The sequence below is a fragment of the Microplitis mediator genome, chromosome 8, assembly GCF_029852145.1.
Source record: "Microplitis mediator isolate UGA2020A chromosome 8, iyMicMedi2.1, whole genome shotgun sequence".
Classification (NCBI taxonomy): domain Eukaryota; kingdom Metazoa; phylum Arthropoda; class Insecta; order Hymenoptera; family Braconidae; genus Microplitis; species Microplitis mediator.
The window spans coordinates 1,693,028-1,717,071 of record NC_079976.1 but is presented as its reverse complement, the minus strand read 5'-3'; the positions used below and the strand labels follow the sequence as shown (position 1 = coordinate 1,717,071).

General features: G+C 28.7%; 5 protein-coding genes across 8 annotated transcripts; 2 read left to right on the top strand and 3 right to left on the bottom strand.

Annotated features, from left to right (window-relative positions):
- Window positions 1-371: 371 nt before the first annotated feature.
- Window positions 372-2,714, top strand: LOC130672827 (uncharacterized protein CG1161). The gene is made up of 5 exons (XM_057477584.1): window positions 372-596; window positions 672-802; window positions 872-986; window positions 2,344-2,484; window positions 2,559-2,714. Exons 1-5 carry the CDS (start codon window positions 540-542, stop codon window positions 2,712-2,714), a joined length of 600 nt encoding a protein of 199 aa, XP_057333567.1. The 5' UTR covers window positions 372-539.
- A 301-nt stretch (window positions 2,715-3,015) lies between these two features.
- LOC130672826 (flotillin-1) lies at window positions 3,016-6,914 on the bottom strand. Its single transcript, XM_057477583.1, has 7 exons — window positions 6,662-6,914; window positions 6,424-6,499; window positions 6,251-6,341; window positions 4,665-4,928; window positions 3,851-4,066; window positions 3,218-3,781; window positions 3,016-3,156 (listed from the first exon to the last, which is right to left on the bottom strand). The coding sequence occupies exons 1-7, from the start codon at window positions 6,711-6,713 to the stop codon at window positions 3,139-3,141; spliced, it is 1,281 nt and encodes a 426-aa protein (XP_057333566.1). The 5' UTR covers window positions 6,714-6,914; the 3' UTR covers window positions 3,016-3,138.
- Window positions 6,915-8,393: 1,479 nt separating this feature from the next.
- On the bottom strand, window positions 8,394-10,282 carry LOC130673785 (splicing factor C9orf78). The gene is made up of 7 exons (XM_057478994.1): window positions 10,124-10,282; window positions 9,831-10,038; window positions 9,450-9,561; window positions 9,221-9,366; window positions 8,931-9,149; window positions 8,721-8,854; window positions 8,394-8,634 (listed from the first exon to the last, which is right to left on the bottom strand). Exons 2-7 carry the CDS (start codon window positions 9,950-9,952, stop codon window positions 8,477-8,479), a joined length of 891 nt encoding a protein of 296 aa, XP_057334977.1. The 5' UTR covers window positions 9,953-10,038; window positions 10,124-10,282; the 3' UTR covers window positions 8,394-8,476.
- Window positions 10,283-11,505: 1,223 nt separating this feature from the next.
- LOC130673788 (uncharacterized) lies at window positions 11,506-12,809 on the top strand. Of its 2 annotated transcripts, none has more exons than XM_057478999.1 (3): window positions 11,506-11,730; window positions 11,825-12,049; window positions 12,572-12,809. In XM_057478999.1, exons 2-3 carry the CDS (start codon window positions 11,860-11,862, stop codon window positions 12,793-12,795), a joined length of 414 nt encoding a protein of 137 aa, XP_057334982.1. In that variant the 5' UTR covers window positions 11,506-11,730; window positions 11,825-11,859; the 3' UTR covers window positions 12,796-12,809. The 2 variants fall into 2 exon arrangements, with proteins under 2 accessions (XP_057334982.1, XP_057334981.1); XM_057478998.1 differs by having other exon boundaries at window positions 11,507-11,730; window positions 11,822-12,049.
- A 2,130-nt stretch (window positions 12,810-14,939) lies between these two features.
- On the bottom strand, window positions 14,940-23,305 carry LOC130673786 (uncharacterized). 3 transcript variants are annotated; one of them, XM_057478996.1, is made up of 6 exons: window positions 23,036-23,305; window positions 22,859-22,908; window positions 18,173-18,326; window positions 16,931-17,089; window positions 16,583-16,741; window positions 14,940-16,496 (listed from the first exon to the last, which is right to left on the bottom strand). In XM_057478996.1, exons 3-6 carry the CDS (start codon window positions 18,315-18,317, stop codon window positions 16,465-16,467), a joined length of 495 nt encoding a protein of 164 aa, XP_057334979.1. In that variant the 5' UTR covers window positions 18,318-18,326; window positions 22,859-22,908; window positions 23,036-23,305; the 3' UTR covers window positions 14,940-16,464. The 3 variants fall into 3 exon arrangements, with proteins under 3 accessions (XP_057334979.1, XP_057334980.1, XP_057334978.1); XM_057478997.1 differs by having other exon boundaries at window positions 22,880-22,908; XM_057478995.1 differs by lacking the exon at window positions 22,859-22,908 and having other exon boundaries at window positions 23,036-23,301.
- Between the last annotated feature and the right edge of the window lie 739 nt (window positions 23,306-24,044).

Below are 24,044 nucleotides of genomic sequence, written 5' to 3'. Positions count from 1 at the left end.
CAAATGCCAAAAAAATGACACAGTTTTTATTTTTCACTGCTACCTCGTCCTTGTTGTGTATTAAGAAAATTTTAAAGACAATTGTCTGATATTTTTAAAATTTCTTGTTGACAGAAACCATCTCAGTTCTTTGCATTTTTAAATTTTTAAAAACACTTGTAGACTAAACTACTTATCAATTTACTTAATTATAGCAATTAATTAAATTGATTAACTTTATTTTATTTAATTTCTATAAACAATTTTAGTACCTGTCACTTTTTGCTCCCGCTTTTTACTGACGATTAGCAAATTGTCGCTGGCAATCGTTTCCACAAACTTCTCCCTGCGAAAATAAAAATTGAAAACCAGCCTTTAAATTTATCTCAGCTATTGAAGATAAATGTCATAATTCCAATCTGTCAAGTTCCAAGTTTCAAGTGTCAACTCCAACTTGTCAACTGATAATTATCGATTGTCAATGACAGGAACTCAAATCAGTTCCTGAACAACTCAATAATTTAATTAAATGTTTTAACTTGTAAATTAAAAAACGAACAATGTTTGTATACAAAGTATTGCTAATAATATCACTCACATACTTCACAGTCTGCCAGGTTAGTTATTTAAATAATTTATTTTAAAAATATTAATCAATTCAATATTATCAATTTTACAATTTATAAATTCAGGCGAAATCATATGAAGATAAAAGATGTAAATGCATTTGCCCAAGTATCGCATCAGTTATTAACACGACAACTCCATCAAATCCATCGAACAAACGTATGAACTTCATTGAAAATGTTCAACCATCTGAGTGGTAATTAAATTAAATTTGTTTTTTATTAATTAATATCTCAAATAAACTTGCAATAATTTTTTTTATCAGCAATTGTGACGGAGTTGTGTTACCAAAAATAAAAGACCAACTCAATGGGCAAGAACTTATTTTTTGTCCACGTTGTGAATGTAAATATGAAAATCGTAATACAACAATTATCAAGGTAAATATCATCAATAATTACTTTTAAAACACTGGAGATTAATAGATATTTATCCAGGTGGTTACTACTTGGAACGTCACATGAACCTGAAGTTAACAGTTGGCAATTTTCGGATTTTTTTTTTAACAGGTCAATTACAAAAAAAAAAAAACTAAAAATTTGCATGTAGAAAATTTTGAAAAGTATAGCTGCAATTTTTTTGATAATTTGTCGTTTTTAAAAATATCTAAGAATTATCAGACGTCGGCTAACTTCAGTATCACAACGTCACATGGTTTAATTAAAACCAGGGTAACGAAAGAATACCTGGTACTGCGTTTACCTTCTCCGCAGAGTTCATGAACGCATGGTAGTCTCGAATTGTTCTTCTGGTTCAACCAGATATTTTTTAAAACGAGCGTTTTCAGAAATACACTGGATTGATAAATATTTATCTAGATGATTAGTACCTGGAAAGTCAAGTGGTTTAATTAAAACCAAGAACTAAAGAATATCTGGGACATGTTCAGAAATTCCCCTGATAGCCATCCTAATCGCAAGTTAACTTCAAGCTACCGCCGTATTCTGAAGGCAATTAAAAGGAAAGTGTTGGAGAGGAAGCAGTTACCTTTAAGTTGACAGTAACTTGTCTGTAAACTTGAATTCAATTTGACTACAAGTGTTACTGTCAGACAAATTGACGGCAAGTTCTTCTGTCAAATTACATTCAGATGACGGCAGTAGATTTATCAACTTGCAGGCAAGTATTATCCAGCCGAGGCTTACCAGAAACTTGTCGTTAAGTTAGCCAAAAATGTTTCACCAGAACTTGCTGAACAATTATCTTTAGAGTGTGACTATCAGGGTCACTCTGTACAGAAACATGCAACTTCTGCAGAAAAACGATTCAATGTTACCATAAAGCGTCCAGAAACTCTGCGAAGATAAACACAGTACTATTCTTTAGTTCCTCTGGTTTTAATTAAACCACTTGACTTTCCAGGTACTAATCATCTAGATAAATATTTATCAATCGTGTTTTTCCGAACACGCTCCTGTTGCATTTTTCTCTTCCATAATGAACTTCTGAATGATCCTGAAGTTAGCAGACAGTTAATAGTTTTCGGATTTATTTTATAACAAATCAATTACAAAAAAATAAAAAATAAAAATATGCACATGTAGAAAATTTAAAAAACTATAGGTGCAATTTTTCAAATATTTTCTTTTTTTATAATTTATTCTTTAAAAAAAAGTTCAAAAATTATTGGACGCCAGCTAACTTCAGTATCATATTTCTAAATCTGCCCTAAATGTTTAATTTTCTATTACAAATTTAAAAATCCATTTAATTATCATTTGATTTTAAATATTTCAGATAGTTGTCATAATAGTAATATGGGTAATATCATTACTAGTAATCTACATGTTGTTTTTAATCTGTCTGGAGCCATTATTAAATAAACGTCTTAGGAAAAGTAACAGTGGCGCTGGTTATCAGGAGCATACTAATGAAGACGTAATACAAAATACAAAAAAATATTTATAAAAATTACTTAGTCTATAAATTTAAAAAAAAAATGAATTTTACAGGACGAAGCGATAGCAGCTAATGCACCAGGTACATCCCACCCGATGGGCGTCCGGAGCAATGTATTAAATCGCGTTGGTCACCAGCAAGACAAATGGAAACGTCAGGTCCGCGAGCAACGTCGCAACATCTACGACCGGCATACGATGCTTAATTAATTAATAAATTAATTTTGATTAAAGACATTATCAGATTATGTATATGTAAAATAAATAAATATTTAAGTTGTTAATTATGAATTAATTATATTGCAAGTGGTAAAGTTGTAAATTGAGTACTTGTTATTTTTTTTAGATGAGACATATTGTTTTTTATTGATTACATATTTGATTTACATAAAAGAGATAAAACACACACTTAAAATTTTATTTAAATAGTAATCTAGTCGTGACAAATATTTGGTGCATGGTCAGATCTGTCATCGAGTAAGCACACAATGGAAATATGCTTATTATGTATTGCAAAATAATAATTTCAAATGTAACATTAATTTAAATATAAATTAAATTAAAACTTTATAATTAAATAATAAATGATTCATTAATTAATTAATTAATTATAATCTTTGGAAGAAATTTGTGTCTATGCTGCATGGACCGACTGAAAAATTTAAAAAATATTTTATTATTTATAATAATTATTAAAATAAATATAAAATTACCTTAGCGACGTCGACTCCAGCGAGAGTTTTAACTAATTCAGGAACACGCGCTACAATATTCAGAACTTCTTCAGTAAGTTTTTCAGCTCCGATACTTCCACTGCCATTGGAGACCATCGTGATCTTCTTTGCTTGAGACAACGGGGCGGCGACTTCGGCAGCTACTTTGGGCAGAGTGTCCAGCATCATATCGACCATAGCAGCGTGTCCGTACTCGTTCCAAGCCGCGGCTTTCTTGGCCATCTGGCTGGCCTCAGCTTTGGCTTTCGCCTCAATAGCGAACGCTTCAGCCTCACCACGAATTCTGATCGCTTCGGCCTCAGCCTCAGCCTCCATAACGAGTCTCAATTTATTAGCCTCGGCCATTTTCTCAAGCCGGTACTTTTCAGCATCAGCTGGACGTTTTACAGTCGCATCTAATTCGCGTTCGCGACGCACCATTTCCTGTGCCTGGACAGCTATTTCTTGACCACGTTCCACAACTTTTACTTGCATCTGCTCTTCCATAATACGCTGCTTTGTTTTCGCTGCTTGCAATTCAAAAGCCATTTCCGCTTCAGCTTTCTACAAATATCAGCACAAAAATTATGATTGCTCCTGATAATTTTTTTTAATTAAAAAAAATATAATTACTTTAGTTTGAACTTCAACATCATAAGCAGCTTTTTTCAACTCAAAGTCACGTTGCGCTTTTGCTATTTCAGTGTCATTGAGAAAACGTGAAGCCATTCGTTGTTCTTCGGCGATGGCTTCACGCATCTGTGCATCTCGTCGTGCCTCAGCTTCACCAATTCGCGCGTCTCGTTTAACTTCTGCAGTACGCGCCATACCGAGGGCTTTTAAATAACCCTAGAAAAATATACAGAATAGTATCAGCGACTCATTAAATACTTAACAAACTTTTCCACAATATTTTAGTAGTTTGTTAACAAAATCAATTGATAAAGTAGCTGTGTATTAATTTAAATAATTAGTTTAAGTACTAAAAAAAAAATAAAATAATTAATTAGTTTATTAAATATCTAGTAGCAAATTAAAAGCGCACAGTAATAAATTAATAGAGTTAATTGAAATGAAAAAAATTAAGAGAGAAGTCATGCAGTAACATACCTTAGACGCCTGCAAGAAAAAAAAAAGAAAACAAAAAGTCAATTGAATATTACAATTATCTAGAATAAATGTATCATTTTTTTTTCTCATAATATTGATGATAATAATAATAATAATAAGAAAAGCATTAACTAATGAGCTCATAACGTGTCTAGGGTTTGATGAATTGATCACTAGAGTCGGTATGTTAAAAAAAATCAATACTCATGCCTCTCTCATTTATGAAAATCTAAATCTAATCTAAACTTCAAATATAATTAAACTAATAAGCATTCATTAATAAATTTTGATGATGGAGATCTGTATGAGTGAGTGTGTATTTATTTGTCGTAATTACCTCCTCATCACGGATGTCTTTCAAAGTGTATGAGACGACGGTGATGCCCATGTTGACGAGATCACTACTGGCGACTTCAAACACTTCTTTGCTGAACTTTTTACGGTCTTTGTAAATTTCTTCGACTGTCATACTGCCCATTATCGCACGTTGATGTCCTTCGAGTGTCACCAGTGCGATATTGTGAATTTCGTCCTCATTTTTTCCTAAAAATTGCTCGCATGCTGTTGATAACATTTCCTCATTCTGTCCTTGGATTTTTACCTGAATGAAAAATTAAAAATTTATTTACTCTTTATCCCTCCTTAATTTTTGAAAATATTCAATGATCTCGAACTGTCATGACCGTATTAAATTTTTATTAATTAATTAATTAAAAAAAAGTTAATGCATTAATTAAAGAAAAATAATTTCGCTATGGATTTAAACAAAAATTAATTACAGTAATTTTCAATTAGGACTTAAACGAAATTTAGTAAATAAATTTTAGTAAAATCTTTGTCATGATTCGAAATTTCAAATTTTTTGGACTGAAATTTCTTTACAAAATTTTGTTCAACTCCTAATTGATAATAACTATCAGTAATTTTTTTGAAAATCTAGGGTAGAAGTACCATTTGTGGCCACTGCTCCATTTTTGAACATTCAATGCTTTATTTTTATTAATGAAAAAGTATAAAATAAAGTTTCGATTTTAATGGTGAATAAAAGTATCTTTGAACGCATGGAAAAAATTAGTTATGCCGTTGGTTCTTTTACAAATTATTTTATTAAAATTTTTCAAGTGTCCAAAACTGGCCCTAAGGTGACCAAAAACGGAACTTCTACCCTATATCTTGAAGAAATTGTAATTACGTTGTCTTTTTAATTAATTAATAAAATTTTAATAGTTATGACAGATCAATAACATTTGATAACTCGTTTATTGTTACGGCAGTTAGAGTGTGGAATTAATTACCGGAGGAGATTGTTACAATTATTGATTACAATGAATTTAGATCAAAATGTTATACGTTTTTTATAGATAAAGATAATCAATGATTGTAATTCCTGTACATTCAAAAATTTTTATATGAACTACCGTCATTTGTACACAGAAAATTATAATTGATCAACTTGCTTTGAGACAACGTAACTTATTATTGCCGTTGTTATTATTTTTACAATTATTTGTTATTGGCAATATTATTATTATTATTATTATTATTATTATTATTATTATTATTATTATTATTATTATTATTATTATTATGAAATTTATTTTTGCGCCTCTCTATATATATTTATCATTTTGTATTTATTGTAAGGCCCTTAGAGAGCTAAGGCTTCAGGGCCTAATAATTTTAATAAATAAATAAAAAAAATCAAGGTCATTGAATATTTTCAGAAAGTGGGGCCACTGTCAAAGAATCCCTTTAAATTTTTAAATGTCAGGGCCAGTTTTCAAACCGGGTTTATTTTTCCAGATTTAAATTAATATCAGTAGTATATCTATACATCAATAATATATAAAATAGATATACCATTTAAAATAAAAACATGCGGACATAAAAATAATAACAAATCAATCGTGTAAAAAAAATTACCTGTGCGATTCCAGTTACCGAAATAGGTACACCCTGACAGGTATAAACAGTTGGACTCTCGACTTGTAACGTCATAGTATTCAATGAAATTCTATAATAACAATATAATAAAATAAAAAACAAATTACATAACCAAGGCCGCAGTTTAAATAAATAATAATTTTAAAAATTACTTTTGCACTTGTTGAACAATCGGCCACACAAATACTCTTCCACCAGGTACAAGCAGAGGTTTCCCATAGCAGCATCCTGATAAAATAAATAAATAAATAAATAAACAAACAATTACAGTAGCAATGAAGATGAACACCAGCAGAAGTAGGTTACAAAGTACTCAGTAGGTTAAATAATATGTCAATGTGTTTAATGGGCGGTCAAGTGGGCTAATTAATAAATAAATTGACCAATTACCTGACACAACAAGAGCCTCATTTGGACCGCAAGTAACAAATCCACAACTCATATTTATTTTGGTTGGCTTACCACGCCCGTAATTATGCTCACGAATTGTGAATTGTTTATTTTATATTCAAAATATAGTTTTTTAATTTCGTAGCAAATATATATCTATATGTATATGTACTTATTGATAAATTTTGTTAAGGAGTATGATGGTGGAAAAATATAATTCGACTGTCTAGACTCTGGACGCTCTATTGCGCTGTTCCACTGGATGTCACAAACACCAACAAGTTAAATGCCGACACAAGACACAAGTACGTGGCTCTACTCTCATCTTTGCTGGTGTATGTACATATATATATATATATTTACATTGTACATTACACACATGTCAATGTTCTGTGTGTTGGTATAGATTTTGTCATGGTGGTGACGTCAACTAACTATAGCGCCGGCGTAGTTTCAATTTTCCGAGTTAGTTTTACTACGTGACAATGATTTTATTGGTTCTCCCTTTACTGGGAAAAAATTTATTCTGTCGTTATATTTATTTGTTATCTGTGATTGTCAGATAACACATGATGACTGATGATAAATTATTCATGTCCACCAGGAAACTCAATTAAACTAACAGAATTTTTTTTCCTTCCCCTTCGATATTGATCAGAGAATTTTATAATAATATGTAATTACACTAATTGGGGATGTTTGATATATTTTTTTGGATTCTGAATATTTTTAACCATCCCCGTTTTAAAATTCTGATTCCCGCTTATTTTTTACACCAAACTTAGAGTTATGATTAATGCTCATTCAATTGACATCAGAATGATCTGAAATTTTTTTTCAGAAAATTTTATGAATTTAAAAGAAAAAGAAAATTTTTTTTTCTTGGCAACTGATCCTGGTGAAAATTGAGGCAGGCGTCCGTTGGATTTTTGGAGGCCTAAGGGGTATCAGAAAAGTCTTCTGGAAAAATGCTAGCACACAGAAGCGAATGAGAAAGATGTTTTTTTGAAAACATCGAGCCTTGGGTCTAAATTTTCTTAGACAGTGACTTATGCCCTGGTTTTCTATAGATTTTCCGAGATACTGATTGGGATTTCTATAGATTTTCTTAGACAGTAACAGGTGATTGGGATTTCTATAGATTTTCTATAGGATTTCTTAGACAGTAACAAGTGTTTGGGATTTTTATAAATTTTCTTAGACGGCGATCCTGATTATAATTAAGACGTCCGTTGGATGTTTGGAGGCCTAAGGGGTATCAGAAAAGTTTTCTGGAAGAATGCTAGCACACAGAAGCGAATGAAAAAGATGTTTTTTTCAAAACATCGAGCCTCGGGTCTAAATTTTCTTAGACAGTGACTTATGTCCTGGTTTTCCATAGATTTTCCGAGATAGTGACTGGGATTTCTATAGATTTTCTATACGATTTCTTAGACAGTAACAAGTGTTTGGGATTTCTATAGATTTTCTCAGACAATGACAAGTCTTTGGGATTTTTATAAATTTTCATAGACGGCGATCCTGATTAAAATTAAGACGTCCATTGGATGTTTGGAGGCCTTGGAGGCATCAAACAAGTCTTCTGGAAGAAGGCTAGCACACAGAAGCGAATGAAAACAAATTTTTTTTTTCAGCACCGAGTCCTGAGATCATGGAGTTTGGAAACAGCAGGAAGTTTTGGAGTTGTCCCGCAGGATCAACCATTTTTCAGATTTTTTATTAACAAAGCGAATTTAAAGTTTTTAAATTATATATTCTAGTAACTAGTAACTTATAAAATACAATATTAAACAAAACTAAACTATATACATAAAATTAAAATCTTCTAAATTGTTTTTTGAACCGCTCGTAATGATAATCATCAGTAGCTTTTTCAACCCCGTCCTTTGACCGTTTTTTCGAGTCTTCTTGAGCTTTCCTTTTGTTATATAAATCCTGCTTGGCTTTTTTCGAATCACTGTCATCGATGTTAACTATTGGAACAAGAAAATAAATTATTTATTTAATATACTACGGCTACTTAATCACAACTAATTAATAAATTAATTAATAAACTTACATCTATTGTGTTGAACAAAATTAACAGCCATATTGGTAGGCACGAACTGCGACGGTCCATCTTGTTTCCGATGTTTTTCCCACAGCAATTTCAATTTAGCATCTTCAGTAGCTTCAATATTTTTTATTTTAGCTCTAAAACAAATAAAATTATCTATAATAATTAATTACTACATTATTAATAACTACATCATTAATTACAATCACTTACTCAATTCCTAAATCAACTTCCGGTATACCAGATAACATTTGATTAGACAACATTTCTTCGCTCTTTTGAGTCGAACTTTGTCTCAAATGTTCAGGTACTGCTTGCAAAGCTGCTTCTTCCGGTGAGCAGTAATTATTTTTGTCGCTGTCTAATTGATTATCTGGATTATTACTCAAATTATTTTTACGCTTCGTCAATTGTTCTTCAATATACTTCACCCTATTAATTTAAAATAAAAAATAAAACATTTAAAAATTTAAACAAATCGTAAATTTAAATAAATAACTTACATTTCTTCATCTTCGTCTCGTTTATTGGTCTCAGCGTTGAACTGCGTACCGATCCCTGTATCGTACGCATCGTCCTTGGCTTTGAGATTTTTTAAATTGGACAAACTGACCATTCCGCCCGATTTTACCTTAAATGGATCTGAAGACTATAAAAACAAAAGTAAAATTCGATAATTATTTAAGATACTAATTTAATAATCAATAAATAAATAAATAAATAAGTACATACATTACCAACACCATCACCGGTAACTCTATCCCCAAGAGCTAAACCTCTGACGTCAACTCCATTGGGTTTTTCCCGCAACTTTTGTATAATTTTTGTTTCTTCAATTTTACTCCTGTTAAATTATTTAATTAGTTAATAATTACAATAATGATATATAATGTATATATAATGATCCTGAAGTTAGCAGACAATTAAAAATTTTAGGATTTTATTCTGAACAATTAAATTTGAAGAAAAACAGAAACTGAAAAAATGCACATGTAGAAAATTAAATATTTTTATTTTTATAATTTATCGTTTTTTAAAAAATCCAAAAATTATTAGACGTCGGCTAACTTCAGTATATTTATATATAATAATAATTAATAAATTAGACAGTACATTACGGAGTAATTTTTATCATCATCGCTGTCAGAACTGTAAACTTTTCTTGTCCTCAATGGAATATTCCGTTTCTTCTTTTTGAATTCGATTTTCACAGGCGTTTCTTCTGATCCAATCATTTTTAATTATCGATTTAAAATGACAATTACTCAATTAATTTACAAATACAAAAATAAGTATTTAAATTTCACCAATAAACTCTAACCTAAAAATTTAAATCACATTTAAAATTAAACAAATGCCAGTATTTAAAAATAACAAATTTTTTAAAATAAAAAATCGATAATTACTTCACTTAAAATTGTGTAGTTTTGTTTATATTATTTTTTACTCTAATTTATAACAAAATTACCACAGGATTTTACAACAAATGTTTACGTTGTAGTTTCAAAACATGCGAGAATTATACACAACCGTCCGTACTGAAATTCGTCACAAGTATTGTGGCCCCAGTAAGAGAATTAGAGAATTGTAGAGTATAGCCCCCACTACCGAACGTTTATGAACTGCGCATGCGTACAGAAAAATGCCCGATCGAAATGACCCCTCGCGGAAATAAGAAATAAACCCTTACGCGGGCTATTCAAATATGATTATATTTATATATTTTAAATAAAATGATTCTGAAGTTAGCAGACAATTCAAAATTTTTTGATTTTTTTTTGAACAATTAAATTTGAAGAAAAAAAAAACTTAAAATATGCACATGTAGAAAATTTAAAAAACTACAGGTGCAATTTTTTCAAATATTTTTTTTCTTCTGGTTTATCGTCTAAAAAAAAAATCAAAAAATTATTAGACGTCTGCTAACTTCAGTATCATTAAATAAATCGTAGGAAAATTTGGGGTTTTTCGGGACTTAAAAGAGTAAAACATCTGGTCCATCTGGTCATTTGAGGCTCGTCTAGAATAAAATTATAAATATTTGTAATATTGTTAAAGTAAAAAACTTATGTCTGAAACCTTTTTAAATATATTGTTCGCTAGAATTAGGAGAAAGTTGTGTTAATGTTTGAATTACTTATTTATAAATATTTTGTGTATTTCGTATTGCACGACTCGTAATATGATTGAAAATTTTTTAAGTAGTTCTTAGAGATTCAAGCAGACCAGCAAGTAGTTTCCCTGATTAAAAAAATCGATTTAAAGGGACTTGCAATGTTAAATGCCCATAAGAAGAGAGATTCAAAAATATTCAAGGTATTCAAAAGTATTAAAAAAATTTTTTTTTGAATCCCGTTAAATCGATTTTTTTAATCAGGTAGAATTCTACCTGAGTATTTATGATCCTGAAGTTAGCAGACATTTAATTATTTTTGGATTTTATTTGAGGCGGTAAATTTGAAAAGAAAAAAATTGCACCTGTAGTTTTTAAAATTTTCTACATGTGCATATTTTTAGTTTTTATTTTTTGTAATTGATTTGTTGAAAAAAAAATCCGAACATTTTGAATTGTCTGCTAACTTCAGGATCATGAGTATTTGAATTTAAAAACTCCAACGTCTTGCTAAATTTTTCATTTTTCCATAAATTTTTAAAAAATTCAAATTTATATAAATAAAAACAAACGTGTCATAATTACAATTAAATATAAATTAATCTATAGTAAAAAAAACTACTAAACAAACTATAGGACATGTGGATTCTATCCCCACCAGACATGCGCGCCCCGCCCGTTTCTCCATCATTCCAACGAATAATTTTACAATCACAACTTACGTTTACACGTAAATGGATCTTTGAATTAAAAAATCACTTTTTACATAAATTCACTGGTCCACCATAAAATTTAATACTGATTATGTAAACAAAATTAATCGTTCAATTAAATTACTAATTAACACAAGTAAAATATTTAAATATTTGGATTACCAGGAAATTGGGCGCGGTTTTCTACGTGAGTAACCACTTGTTTGCTTTCAATAATTAAAATCCATAGTTATTATAATTTAATATTTGTTTATAAATATAATATATTTATTTTTCAGAAGTAAGTTTATTTGTTAATTATTATTATAATTAAATAATGTCCGTATTAGACGATCGTGAATTATATAAAAATAATGATTATTTTACACAACATGAGTATGGTGATTTTACACCTTTTTATGTTATTATATCCATCGTTTCTTTAGTAGGTGGATTTATATTTATACTGAACATAATATTCTGCTGGTGTTCACCTTATCAACGTTATTGGCAAGATCGTCACACTGGTAATAATTATAATAAATAAAATATATATTTATTAATACGAGTGTGAATGTAGCAGACGTCAGACAAATTTAAATTTTAAATAAATAGAGGAAACAATTAAAGAAATAATTATAAAAAATTATGATCCTGAAGTTAGCAGACATTTAAAAATTTTTGAATTTTCGTTTTTCAATAAATCAATTGCAAAAAAATAAAATAAAAATATGCACATGTAGAAAATTTAAGAAACTACAGGTGCGTTTTTTTCAAATATTTTTTTTTTAATGTTTTATCGTCTAAAAAAAAATCCAAAAATTATTAGACGTCTGCTAACTTCAGTATCATAAAAAATTCACTTATTAATTTTGAAATTTTTTGAATGCGCATTTTTTAAAAATTTTATTTTATTAATTATCTACTCCATTTATTTATAATTTTAAATTTGTCTGATGTCTGATACATTCACACTCATTTATTAATAATAATTAGTACAGTAAAAGTAGAAATGACATATATATTTTGTTTAAAATTTAATATTAAAGGAAACCGTTGGATATCATCACTGTGGACAGCGACACCGCACAAATACCCGCCATTGGATTTATCAGAATTAAATTCACGAATAAAGACTCAAGTAATTGATGAAAAATCTTATTACCCACCGTCAGTTGTTGGTGACGAAGAACTAGCGTATCCTGACTCAAGACTTGACACTCCACTGCCACAGGAATATATGGAATTACAAAAAAGAGAAAGTGATATTTGATTAAATATTTTAAATACTGAATAGATATAAGTTGTCTTTTAAAAGGAGACTTTTAACTGAGGTACGAAATAGTAAATATTTTTTAAAAAATGGGATTACATATTTTTTGGCCAGCCAGTGCCTGCCTGACACTTTTTGTCGTCGGTGTCATAATGATGCTTATTAAATTTGGGCCGAATACTTGCGGCAGAGCTCAAGAAGGATTCTCACAGATATTTAGATATAGAAATTATCGGGACGATAATGAAAATCTTGAGGCTTACGATCATGAAGTTTCAGAATCCATTGCTTGAAAATAATTTATTTACTTATTACACTACTAGTGGCCTTAATCACGTACCTTTATATATATAATTAATTAGTTGATTAATTGACTAATCACTTTTGTATTAAAATTTTAAATATTTACAGTCGTAACTTAATTCCGTCCATGTGTAATTTTATTTACACAAAAACTCTTTTTGAATCTCTATTAATTTTTATAATGCATTATAAATGTTTTTATATTTTTATGTTGTAGAAAATGTAATAAAAAAATTATTACAGTAAATTTTATTGTATAAAATTTTTAATTATTTTATTTTTTTAATTTTATTCTACAGAATTTATTTAAATAATTCATAGAAACGAGAGAAGCTTTCAAGTGTTGAGTTTTTTAATGTGAATTCTTTGCATTCATTCTAATTGATCCTCGCTGACATACAAGAATTGACAATTTCGTTAAATTAACGTGACTCCGTTTTTTGCGTCAATAAAAAAACCCGGAAGACCTCACCCACTTGCCATCTATTCAAATCCGATAGTAACTTCGTAATCACGATCTTTGATTTTTTGTTCCATTTTTTACTTTTTCTGTTCCTTGAAGGTGATTAATTGTTTTATCCCTTCGACGTAAATACTTTTTAACGATAAGAGCTTGGAAGCGATTTATGTAGATCTAGATTTATACCATCAGATTCTTAGCTCTTTTTTTTTCGCTGAAATCTTTTCTTAAATAAAACTTTTGAATTTTTATTTTAGTTATTTAATAGACAACTTAAAAAATTATTTCTAGATCTAATCCCGTTCGCAATTTATATTTTTTTCAATTTATCTATAAGTTGTCTTATTGAGAAAGTTAATTACCAGTTTAGGTTTCACTATATGTAATTATGAGACTAAAGTTAGCCGACGTCGAATAATTTTTGAATTTTTTTTTAAAACGGTAAATTATTTTTAAAAAATATTTGAAAAAATTGCACTGATAGTTTTTTTAATTTTCTACACGTGCATTTTTTAGTTCTTGTTTTTTTGTAATTTATCGGTTAAAAAAAAAAATCCGAAAATTACTAATTGTCTGTCAACTTCAGGATCATTATTTAATTGGTATATTGCCGTACGATGGACGGTGGCTCAATAAATTGTAGATCAAATTGAGATGAATACAGTAAAGAATCGGATAACTCAACTGGAAAGTACACTCGTTGTCATTAATGCCTGCCTTGATTAAACAACTGAATTCGAGCGAATTAAATATTTTAATTCTGTTATATTCTGTCGAATTCTGCAAAACAGAATTCAACTGAATTGAAAATTTGAATTTGAACTAAACAGAATAAAACCGATTTAAAAATTTCAAATTCGTTTTAATTCAGTTTAATTCGGATTCAGAACCAGAAATTGGAGAATTATTTTCGAATTAATCAGAATTAAACCGAATAGAATTATTTTAATTCGTTTTAATTCGGAAAAATTCTGGTTTTCCTGCCGAATTAGACAGAATTCATTTTTAAGTTAGGTACCGAATTAACAGAATTTATATGAATTAATTAGAATTAAAAATTTAGTTCTGTTTATTTCGATCAAATTCAGTTGTTTAATAGGGTGGCCCCCCATGGCTAAGATTCTAGTCTGGAGGACCAGGCATTAAATTATTTTTTTTTCAATGACATTAAAATTTTCATAAATTAATTTTATATAAATTTTGTCATCTTTATTACAAAAATTATATTTTCCTATTTTTTTAAATTCGTACTAAAAAATGTTTCCTCCCACAAGTTTCTAATTTGCTCCAATTTTTATCAGCAATTAATTAATAATAATTTTTTCAAAAATTACTCCGATAATAAAATTGGCGGGTTTATAAAAAAATAGAAAAATAAAAATATTTTTATTATTTTTTATTGACAACATCTTATTTTTTTTGTTACATGTTACATGTGTACGCATAAGTTAATTACATTATACAAGATATTAATTAATTAATACATTAGTAAATTAATTAATTATTAATATTTATTGATTAGTTAATAGCAATAGTTTTAGTCGTAAATAGTCGAATGATGGAATGAGTTTTCATCTCACTCGGTATTACAACCACCGATTACTTCATTAAAACCCCATCGATTAATTAATTTAATTTAAATTTAATTATTAATAAATAATTAAATTTCCAACCGCTAATTTAAAATACCGAATGAGATTAGACTGGTCTAGATTTAAAGGATTTAAATTCTCTACACTTGTGACAAAAAAATCATTTTCCATAACAATATTATAATTGTTACAAATTATTGTATTATTAATTAATAATATAAGTATAGTAAGAGCTGATTCTAATTGTTATAATCAAGAAATATATATTTATATATATTAATTATTAAAAAGAACCGCTAGATGGCACAAACATTGTTTTGTTCTCTATCACGCTATGTTACAATGCCGAGATTAAAATACGGTTTGATTAATAAAAGTTATTACGTTAATTAACCATCAATTCATTTATAATTAATTATATTTATCAATTAAAGTCATTAATATTTAGTATCATCGTATATTCAATACATTAATGCACGACAATTAATATACGGAATTTAGTTTTTTCTCATAATCACGACATATTTTTTTTTTAATCTTAATAATTAATTGTTACAATGATATGGCGTTAAATATGTAATTTAGTACTACAGTTAATTGTAGCATTGAGTACATGTCCATTAATTTTTTTTTCTTCCCGTTACTAAACATTGTAACGCATACAATAAATTGTATCATAAAATTGAAAAGATTATTATCATTTTATTAATTAATAATTAATTATTATTATTATCATTATTATTTATCATTTGTTTTGTTTTATTTTTTGTTTATTGAATTATTTGAATTTGATTTTAATGCTCAATAAAATTGAGTTTAAATATTTTTATTATTATTATTATTTTTAACTTACGGATGTATTCAATTAAATACGAGTCGTTGTCATTAATCAACAATTAATTGTTTCAAGAACAATAATTAGTATTAAAAAAAATTTATTCATCAAAGAACGAGACAAATTCTTTTTTTTTCTTTTTCTTTTTACTGTATCTTAGTTCAATAATAATGATAATATATTATTGTACATATTTTATTGTATCGAGTAAAAAAAAAATGTCAAAAAATTTTCTCATTTTTAATTATCATCAAAACATTAACAGTAATTTTTTTTTTCAATTGTATATCTTCTGTAAAATAAATGCCATAGCTTATAAATGTCTTATTTTTTTTTCATTTTTTTAGTGCGTCAGTCAGTATTATATATTTATATTTATATATAACATTATGATATATATAATAATATAACGCTATTGAAATATCGACTGCCAAAAGACGGGCTTACGATTTGCTGTTGAGTTTAAAATTTTTTACTGTTTACTGCTTTCCAGTTTTTCTATTGCGATCGGCTGAAAAATTTAAATTGTATTATTTAATTAGCTAATTGATGAGTAATTAGTGGAGATAAAATGAAATGAAATAAAATTATTATTACCTTTGGTAACTTTTTTCGAACTAGCGGCCTCGGGTTTACAGCTTTTGGTAATGCGACGCGTTTGATCGCATGATGAATCGCTATTGGGTTTTAAATTATCCACTCGTGTCATTGACATATTTACACATGCACTGAATGTTCCTTTGTCATAGCGACACGCTAAATTACATTTTAATTAAATTTATTAAAATTAAATATAATTAGTACACACAAATTATTTTCAATTTACTACTATACTTAAATTAACATTTTAATTAATGCCAGTCGCAATAAATACTTGCGCAGTTGACTGATTTAATTAAATATTTGTATTTATGACGAGTAATTTTTTTTTTTTATCATATTTACCTTTGCCCTTTTTACATTTCTTCTGAATGTTTTTAGTTTGTTCACAAGTTTTGTCTCCTTTCTTCAAACTCAGAGAACGTGATCGCATATTTGTTTTAGGATCACATTCGGACCATTCACCTTTTGAATATCTACAAACTGGTCCATTGCTTCCGGATGCTGCGATAAAATTTTTTATTATTGTGATTGTTTGTAGATTTTGTTGAAAAGTAATAAGAAGCAACTCCGATTATTTGTTTTTAAAATTTTTTTAAATTGCGCGGTAAAATTTACAAATTAAAAATCTAGTTTACGAATTAAATTTTTGGCAGGTAATTATTGAACAATTTTGATAACTTTTGAAAAATTTCTACTGTAAAAAAAAATTTCTATCCCCTGATTCCTTCAAAAAAATTTATAAGCAACAGAAATTTTAAAAATTTCTCTAATGATTTCAGTTCAATGAACTTTTATTTAAAATTCATGATTAATAAAACGTAGAAAAATGTCGGCAGATTTTTTATTGAACAACTTTAATTACTTTTAAAAAATTTCTTCTGTAATAAAAAATTCTGTCCCCTGATTCCCATAAAAAAATTTTCCTTTACAAAATTTATTAGCAATAGAAATTAAAAAAATTTCTCCAATGATTTCAGTTTAATTAATTTTTATTTAAAATTCATGATTAATAAGATGTAGAAAAATGTTGGCAGATTTTTTACTCCTATTTTACTCTTATTAAAATATTTAAAAATTGACTTGATATAAAGTCATTAATTTTTTATTATTATTATTGTTAGTAGATTTTGTTAAAAAATTATAAGAAGCGAGTCCGATCATTTGTTATTTAAATTTTTAAAAATCGCGCGGTAAAATTAAAAAATTTAAAATCTAGTTTGCGAATTAAATTTTTGGCAGCTAATTATCGAACAATTTTAATTACTTTTAAAAAATTTCTTCTGTAAAAAAAAATTCTGTCCCCTGATTCCCATAAAAAAATTTCCCTCTAAAAAATTCATTAGCAACAGAAATTTTAAAAATTTCTCTAATGATTTCAGTTCAATGAATTTTTATTTCAATTTCATGATTAATAAAATGTAGAAAAATGTCGGCAGATTTTTTACTCCTATTTTACTCTCATAAAATTATTTGAAAATTGACGATATAAAGCCATTAATTTTTTATTAATAGACAGTAATATATAAAATGCATAATAATAATTTAAATAAATAAATTATGTGAAAATATAAACCGAGAACGTACCACGGTCTTTGGTACCTCTGACAGTTCGCACAAGTACTTCTCTCTCATCATCTTCCTCCCATACATCGGATTCAGCTTGCGCCGTAATTGACATTATTGAGAGTACGACTCCCAGTACCAATAATAAACTCCACCACAGCTTCATTATATCAACCTACCAATAAAAATATTATATTTACTCCATTTCATCTTACCCTCATCTTACCTTCACTCCACAATAAAAAGAAAATAAAAAAAACTAATTATTAAAAATAATTACAAACAAGATACAAAGAAGAACTTAATTACACGCTTTGTCTATACATTTTATGAGTGTACTTAGAGTTTTTGTGGTTCAACTAAAAGTGAAAGACGACTAAAGGAATGTCAACAAGTACGTGAGAGAATCTTAGCAGCATCTCCAAGTAATCCTTGTAAAAAATATATAAATAAATACAAAGTGTTGTAATTTTATCTTGTTGCAAATACTTATATAGACAAACCCACTATCCAAATAAAGTCTTATTACTTTTATTCGATACTAAAAAATACAACAAACTACATATATATTTTTTTTCTCCATAAACATTTTAAACTTTTGTTCTGAAACTTTTATTTTTTAAACTAAAACTGCTACTATAAAAATTTTTAACTTTTGGAATTTTCTTCCTCTTACTAAGCGGAGAAAAATTATATCTTAGTACGTTTATAAAATATCAACCATAACGTTATAGTAATAATTACTTATGGTAATAGTTTCTGTATTGTATGGTAATCACTATATTTATGGGCATAGTTCTCATAGTCACAGGAATAAATCCTATTTCCACATTGGAATATTTTCTAGGTAAGTATGAGAATAAACTCTATAAATCATGGTAATAATTACCATAATACCATGGTAACTATTACTATAAACTATATTAATAACTACCAATCTACTATAGAAAACATGGTTGCTATGGTAATAATTACCACAAATTTTAATAATATGATGGTAACTATTACCATACACTACGGTAATAATTACCAATCTACTGTGGAAAACGTGATTGTTATGGTAATAATTACCATATTCATGGGCATAGTTCTCATGGTCACAGGAATAAATAAGTATGGGAATAAACTCTATACATCATGGTAATAATTACTATAAACTACGGTAATAGCTACAAATCTACTATAGAAAACGTAGTTGCTATGGTAATAATTCCCATAAATTTTAATAATATGCTGGTAACTATTACCATACTACTACATAACGTTGGTAATAATTACTTATGGTAATAGTTTTTGTATCGTATGGTAATTACCATATTCATGGGCATAGTTCTCATGGTTACAGGAATAAATCCTATTTCCACATTGGAATATTTTCTAGGTAAGTATGAAAATAAACTCTATACATCATGGTAATAATTACCATAATACTATGGTAACTATTACTATAAACTACAGTAATAATTACCAATCTACTATGGAAAACATGATTGCACACGCTGAAAAAAATGCTATCACCATCTTATAATAGGGAATGATTACCATCTGTATGTGATAATCATTATCATGCTTTTATGTTAACTATTTGTTTCTCATATAGAATAATTACTATTGCCGATAGTAATAGTTACCATCTCGATGGTAATATTTCTTATGCCTGAAAAATTTTTTAATTTTGCCTTCTAAGATAGTAATGATTATTATTACGAATATGAATGGTTACCATCTCCGATAGTAATAGTTAACACAAAAGCATGACAATGATTATCACATACAGATGGTAATCATTCCCTATTACAAGATGGTGATAGTTAGCATTTTTTTTCAGCGTGTGGTAATAATTACCATAATATTGTAGTAATAGTTAAGATTACCTGTGGTAATAACTACCATTAATGCCGGTAATAGTTACCACAAATTTTCATAATATGATAGTAACTATCATCATACACTACAATAATAATTACCAATCTACTATGAAAAACGTGATTGCTAAGGTAATAGTTACCACAATATTGTAGTAATAATTACGATTACCTGTGGTAATAACTACCATTAATGCCGGTAATAGTTACCACAAATTTTCATAATATGATAGTAACTATTATCATACACTACAATAATAATTACCAATCTACTATGAAAAACGTGATTGCTAAGGTAATAGTTACCACAATATTGTAGTAATAATTACGATTGCCTGTGGTAATAACTACCATTAATGCCGGTAATAGTTACCACAAATTTTCATAATATGATAGTAACTATTATCATACACTACAATAATAATTACCAATCTACTATGAAAAACGTGATTGCTAAGGTAATAGTTACCACAATATTGTAGTAATAATTACGATTACCTGTGGTAATAACTACCATTAATGCCGGTAATAATTACCACAAATTTTCATAGTATGATAGTAACTATTATCATACACTACAATAATAATTACCAATCTACTATGAAAAACGTGATTGCTAAGGTAATAGTTACCACAATATTGTAGTAATAATTACGATTACCTGTGGTAATAACTACCATTAATGCCGGTAATAATTACCACAAATTTTCATAGTATGATAGTAACTATTATCATACACTACAATAATAATTACCAATCTACTATGAAAAACGTGATTGCTAAGGTAATAGTTACCACAATATTGTAGTAATAATTACGATTGCCTGTGGTAATAACTACCATTAATGCCGGTAATAGTTACCACAAATTTTCATAATATGATAGTAACTATTATCATACACTACAATAATAATTACCAATCTACTATGAAAAACGTGATTGCTAAGGTAATAGTTACCACAATATTGTAGTAATAATTACGATTACCTGTGGTAATAACTACCATTAATGCCGGTAATAATTACCACAAATTTTCATAGTATGATAGTAACTATTATCATACACTACAATAATAATTACCAATCTACTATGAAAAACGTGATTGCTAAGGTAATAGTTACCACAATATTGTAGTAATAATTACGATTACCTGTGGTAATAACTACCATGAATGACGGAACTAATTACCACAAATTGTGATAACAATTACTATCATATCATGGTAATTATTACCATAGTATAGAATTAAAACCCATATAAATATGAATGGTTACCATAATTTGTATGGTTGCCATTCATATAATCGATAGTTAAAAAAACCCCATTGCCATAAAATATGAGAACCATTCCCATAATATTTAGTAATTACCACCAGACACGTTTCTCCTCGTACTCAATATCAAATTACTCGAGTTTAACATACGTATATTTACACAAGTAATAATGTTATCATTGTTATTTTTTTTCAGGAACATTCGTCACGGCTCGTTGATAATATAATCAGAATATGCTAGACGGACTGAAAAATAATCCCTACAAAATTGCAGAGTACAGCTGAAACAAATTTATCCATTCATGTATGTATAAATATATATACATATACACATGCATATATGTAACGAGTAACGAGATGTATGATATGTTATTTCGTTGGCAAATACTCGGACAACTCCGGGACGGGGTTAACGATCGGACTAGTTGACGCAAGTCATCAAGTTGCAATTGAATAAAAACCACAACTATACTCTCTTTTATTTCATTTTATTAATCCTGAGATACGATCGATTTAAATTTATGCCAACAGTTAAATGTTAACATCTCACACTCACACATCGTCTTATTAAATTAACAGGCTTCAAATAAAACACAATAAAAATATATATGCGCAATTTTAAATTTTAAATTCCATTAATAGATCACCGGTTGATTATTTTTATTTGATAACGACCAAGGTCAGATAATGACAATAACAATATGAATATAAATATATATATAAATATAAAATAAATAATAATAATCCCGGCTATTTATATTCAGTGACTAATATTGTCATGGAGAGAAGAGACAAGAGAAGTGAATAATCAACCGCGTGTTGGTTTTGTTACATACACGAGTGAGCCGGGGGATCGATAAACCTCGCGATCATAAATAATCTCAGTCAGATTCTCAATATCCCAATCGTAGATTACTACAAATAAATAAACAGATAAATTCATTTCTTACAAAAAAATTCAAATTCAAATTCAAATTTAAATCATCAGCAGCTCGAATTAAATTTAAAAAGCAAATCATTGGCGCGAGTGATACAAAGTAAGTAATTTTTTAAAAATGCGCCGTCTCCTTTTGCGCAATCTATCAACCCTACCGCAGAATCATCCCTTTGAAATGTTACAGCGACTATAGTGTATAGTCTAGAGTCTAGATGTAGATTTATAGAGATTTGCCTCGCTACTATTATCTCATATTTTTCTACTCCTTTTTATACTTCCACACATCCATACATCCATTCTATATATTATATATCTCGTCTAGCATATTGTTCACTGACCCGAATTTAAATTTGTACCACTTGAGCGGCTAAAAAATATAAATAAATTAATAAACATTTTTTAATAAGTTAATTAATTTTTTTTAAATTTCCCACTTGTTCACTGCACGACATAATAAATATATAAGTATATGTATGTACAAAGATATTGAGCGGTGTAAATATATTGTACTGGAGATATTCCCGTGGAAAGAAAGATATAGATAGAAGAAAATCAATGATAATTTCCAGTAGCTACAGTACAATAATAAAATATAAATAATTATTTAAATAAATAATAATAATAATACTAACAATAGACACTGATAAATTTACCGGCTGATATTTGTCTTGATGTCTAGCCACTGAAATAAATTAAAATAAATCACCAGTCACTGGATGCAATAAACGTCTACTGTATTTGTGGATGAAATTAATTTAATCATAAATAAAATGATAAAGAAACTAGAGTAAGTGAATTAAATGTCTTACCTGAGGTGATAAAGGTTCGGTTGAAAAAACAAGAGTTAAATCAGCGACTGTTAATAGATTTAACTGGAGCGGACTTTGAGTTTGAGTGCACAAAGCTCGCGGCTTATCGTAGAAGATGCTAGCGAGTTGATACACGGTGATAGACTCTCTTTTCTTGGTGCTGCTGCTGCTGGTGGTGGTACTAGTGCTGGTGAGAGAGATGATTTGGGTGTAGAGCGACTGCGCGTTGTGCCGACAGAACAGACACAGAGACTATTTAGCTCTTGAACATCAACTAACTCCGGACTTGTGTATACAGAAACCCAACAGAGCTGCTGGCTGGTGTATGTGCTCTATAAACAGAGAAAGATTCATTCCGGGGTTCTGTTCTCCCACTTTTATATTTATTTATCATCCAGCTGTCTTTGTCCCCAGTACTTGGATCCTTAGCTCTTGCTCTGGCTCTTGCTCTTTCTCGATTTCTATCGCAGAAACTCTGCAGGGGCTGTCAATTCGCTCTCTCCCTCTGTTCGTATTGATGCTGATGGATCATGCCGTGAATGTGTGAGTCTTTGTGCTCATGGCCGAGTGTTGGTACCGAACGATGACGAGAGGAGACGAGATGTTGGATTCTGTATACGCTCCCCCTGGGTTTTAAGCTGAGTAAAGTAAAGCAGAAAGCACTCACTCACTCATTCTCATTCTCATTCTCTTCTCTTCTCTTCTCTTAACGCTGAGAAAACAAACGTAAACACTAAAATAACATGAGAAATGCGAGTGTGGACTCAGGATATACGCAAATTTATCTTTTATGTTAAACTGTAAGTTCAAGTGAAAAATTCATCCGTCCAGTTTGCTCTGAAAATAAATTTTTAGTAAATAGTAGAGTTAAATAAAATAATAATTCGTCTGGACCAATATGGCGATAACTTACCGGGCAATAAAAAAAATTAGGTGATGGCAAATACCAAGGGATAAAATTATATCATTGATACAATTAAATGGAATGATTGCCGTCAAGTCAGTTGAC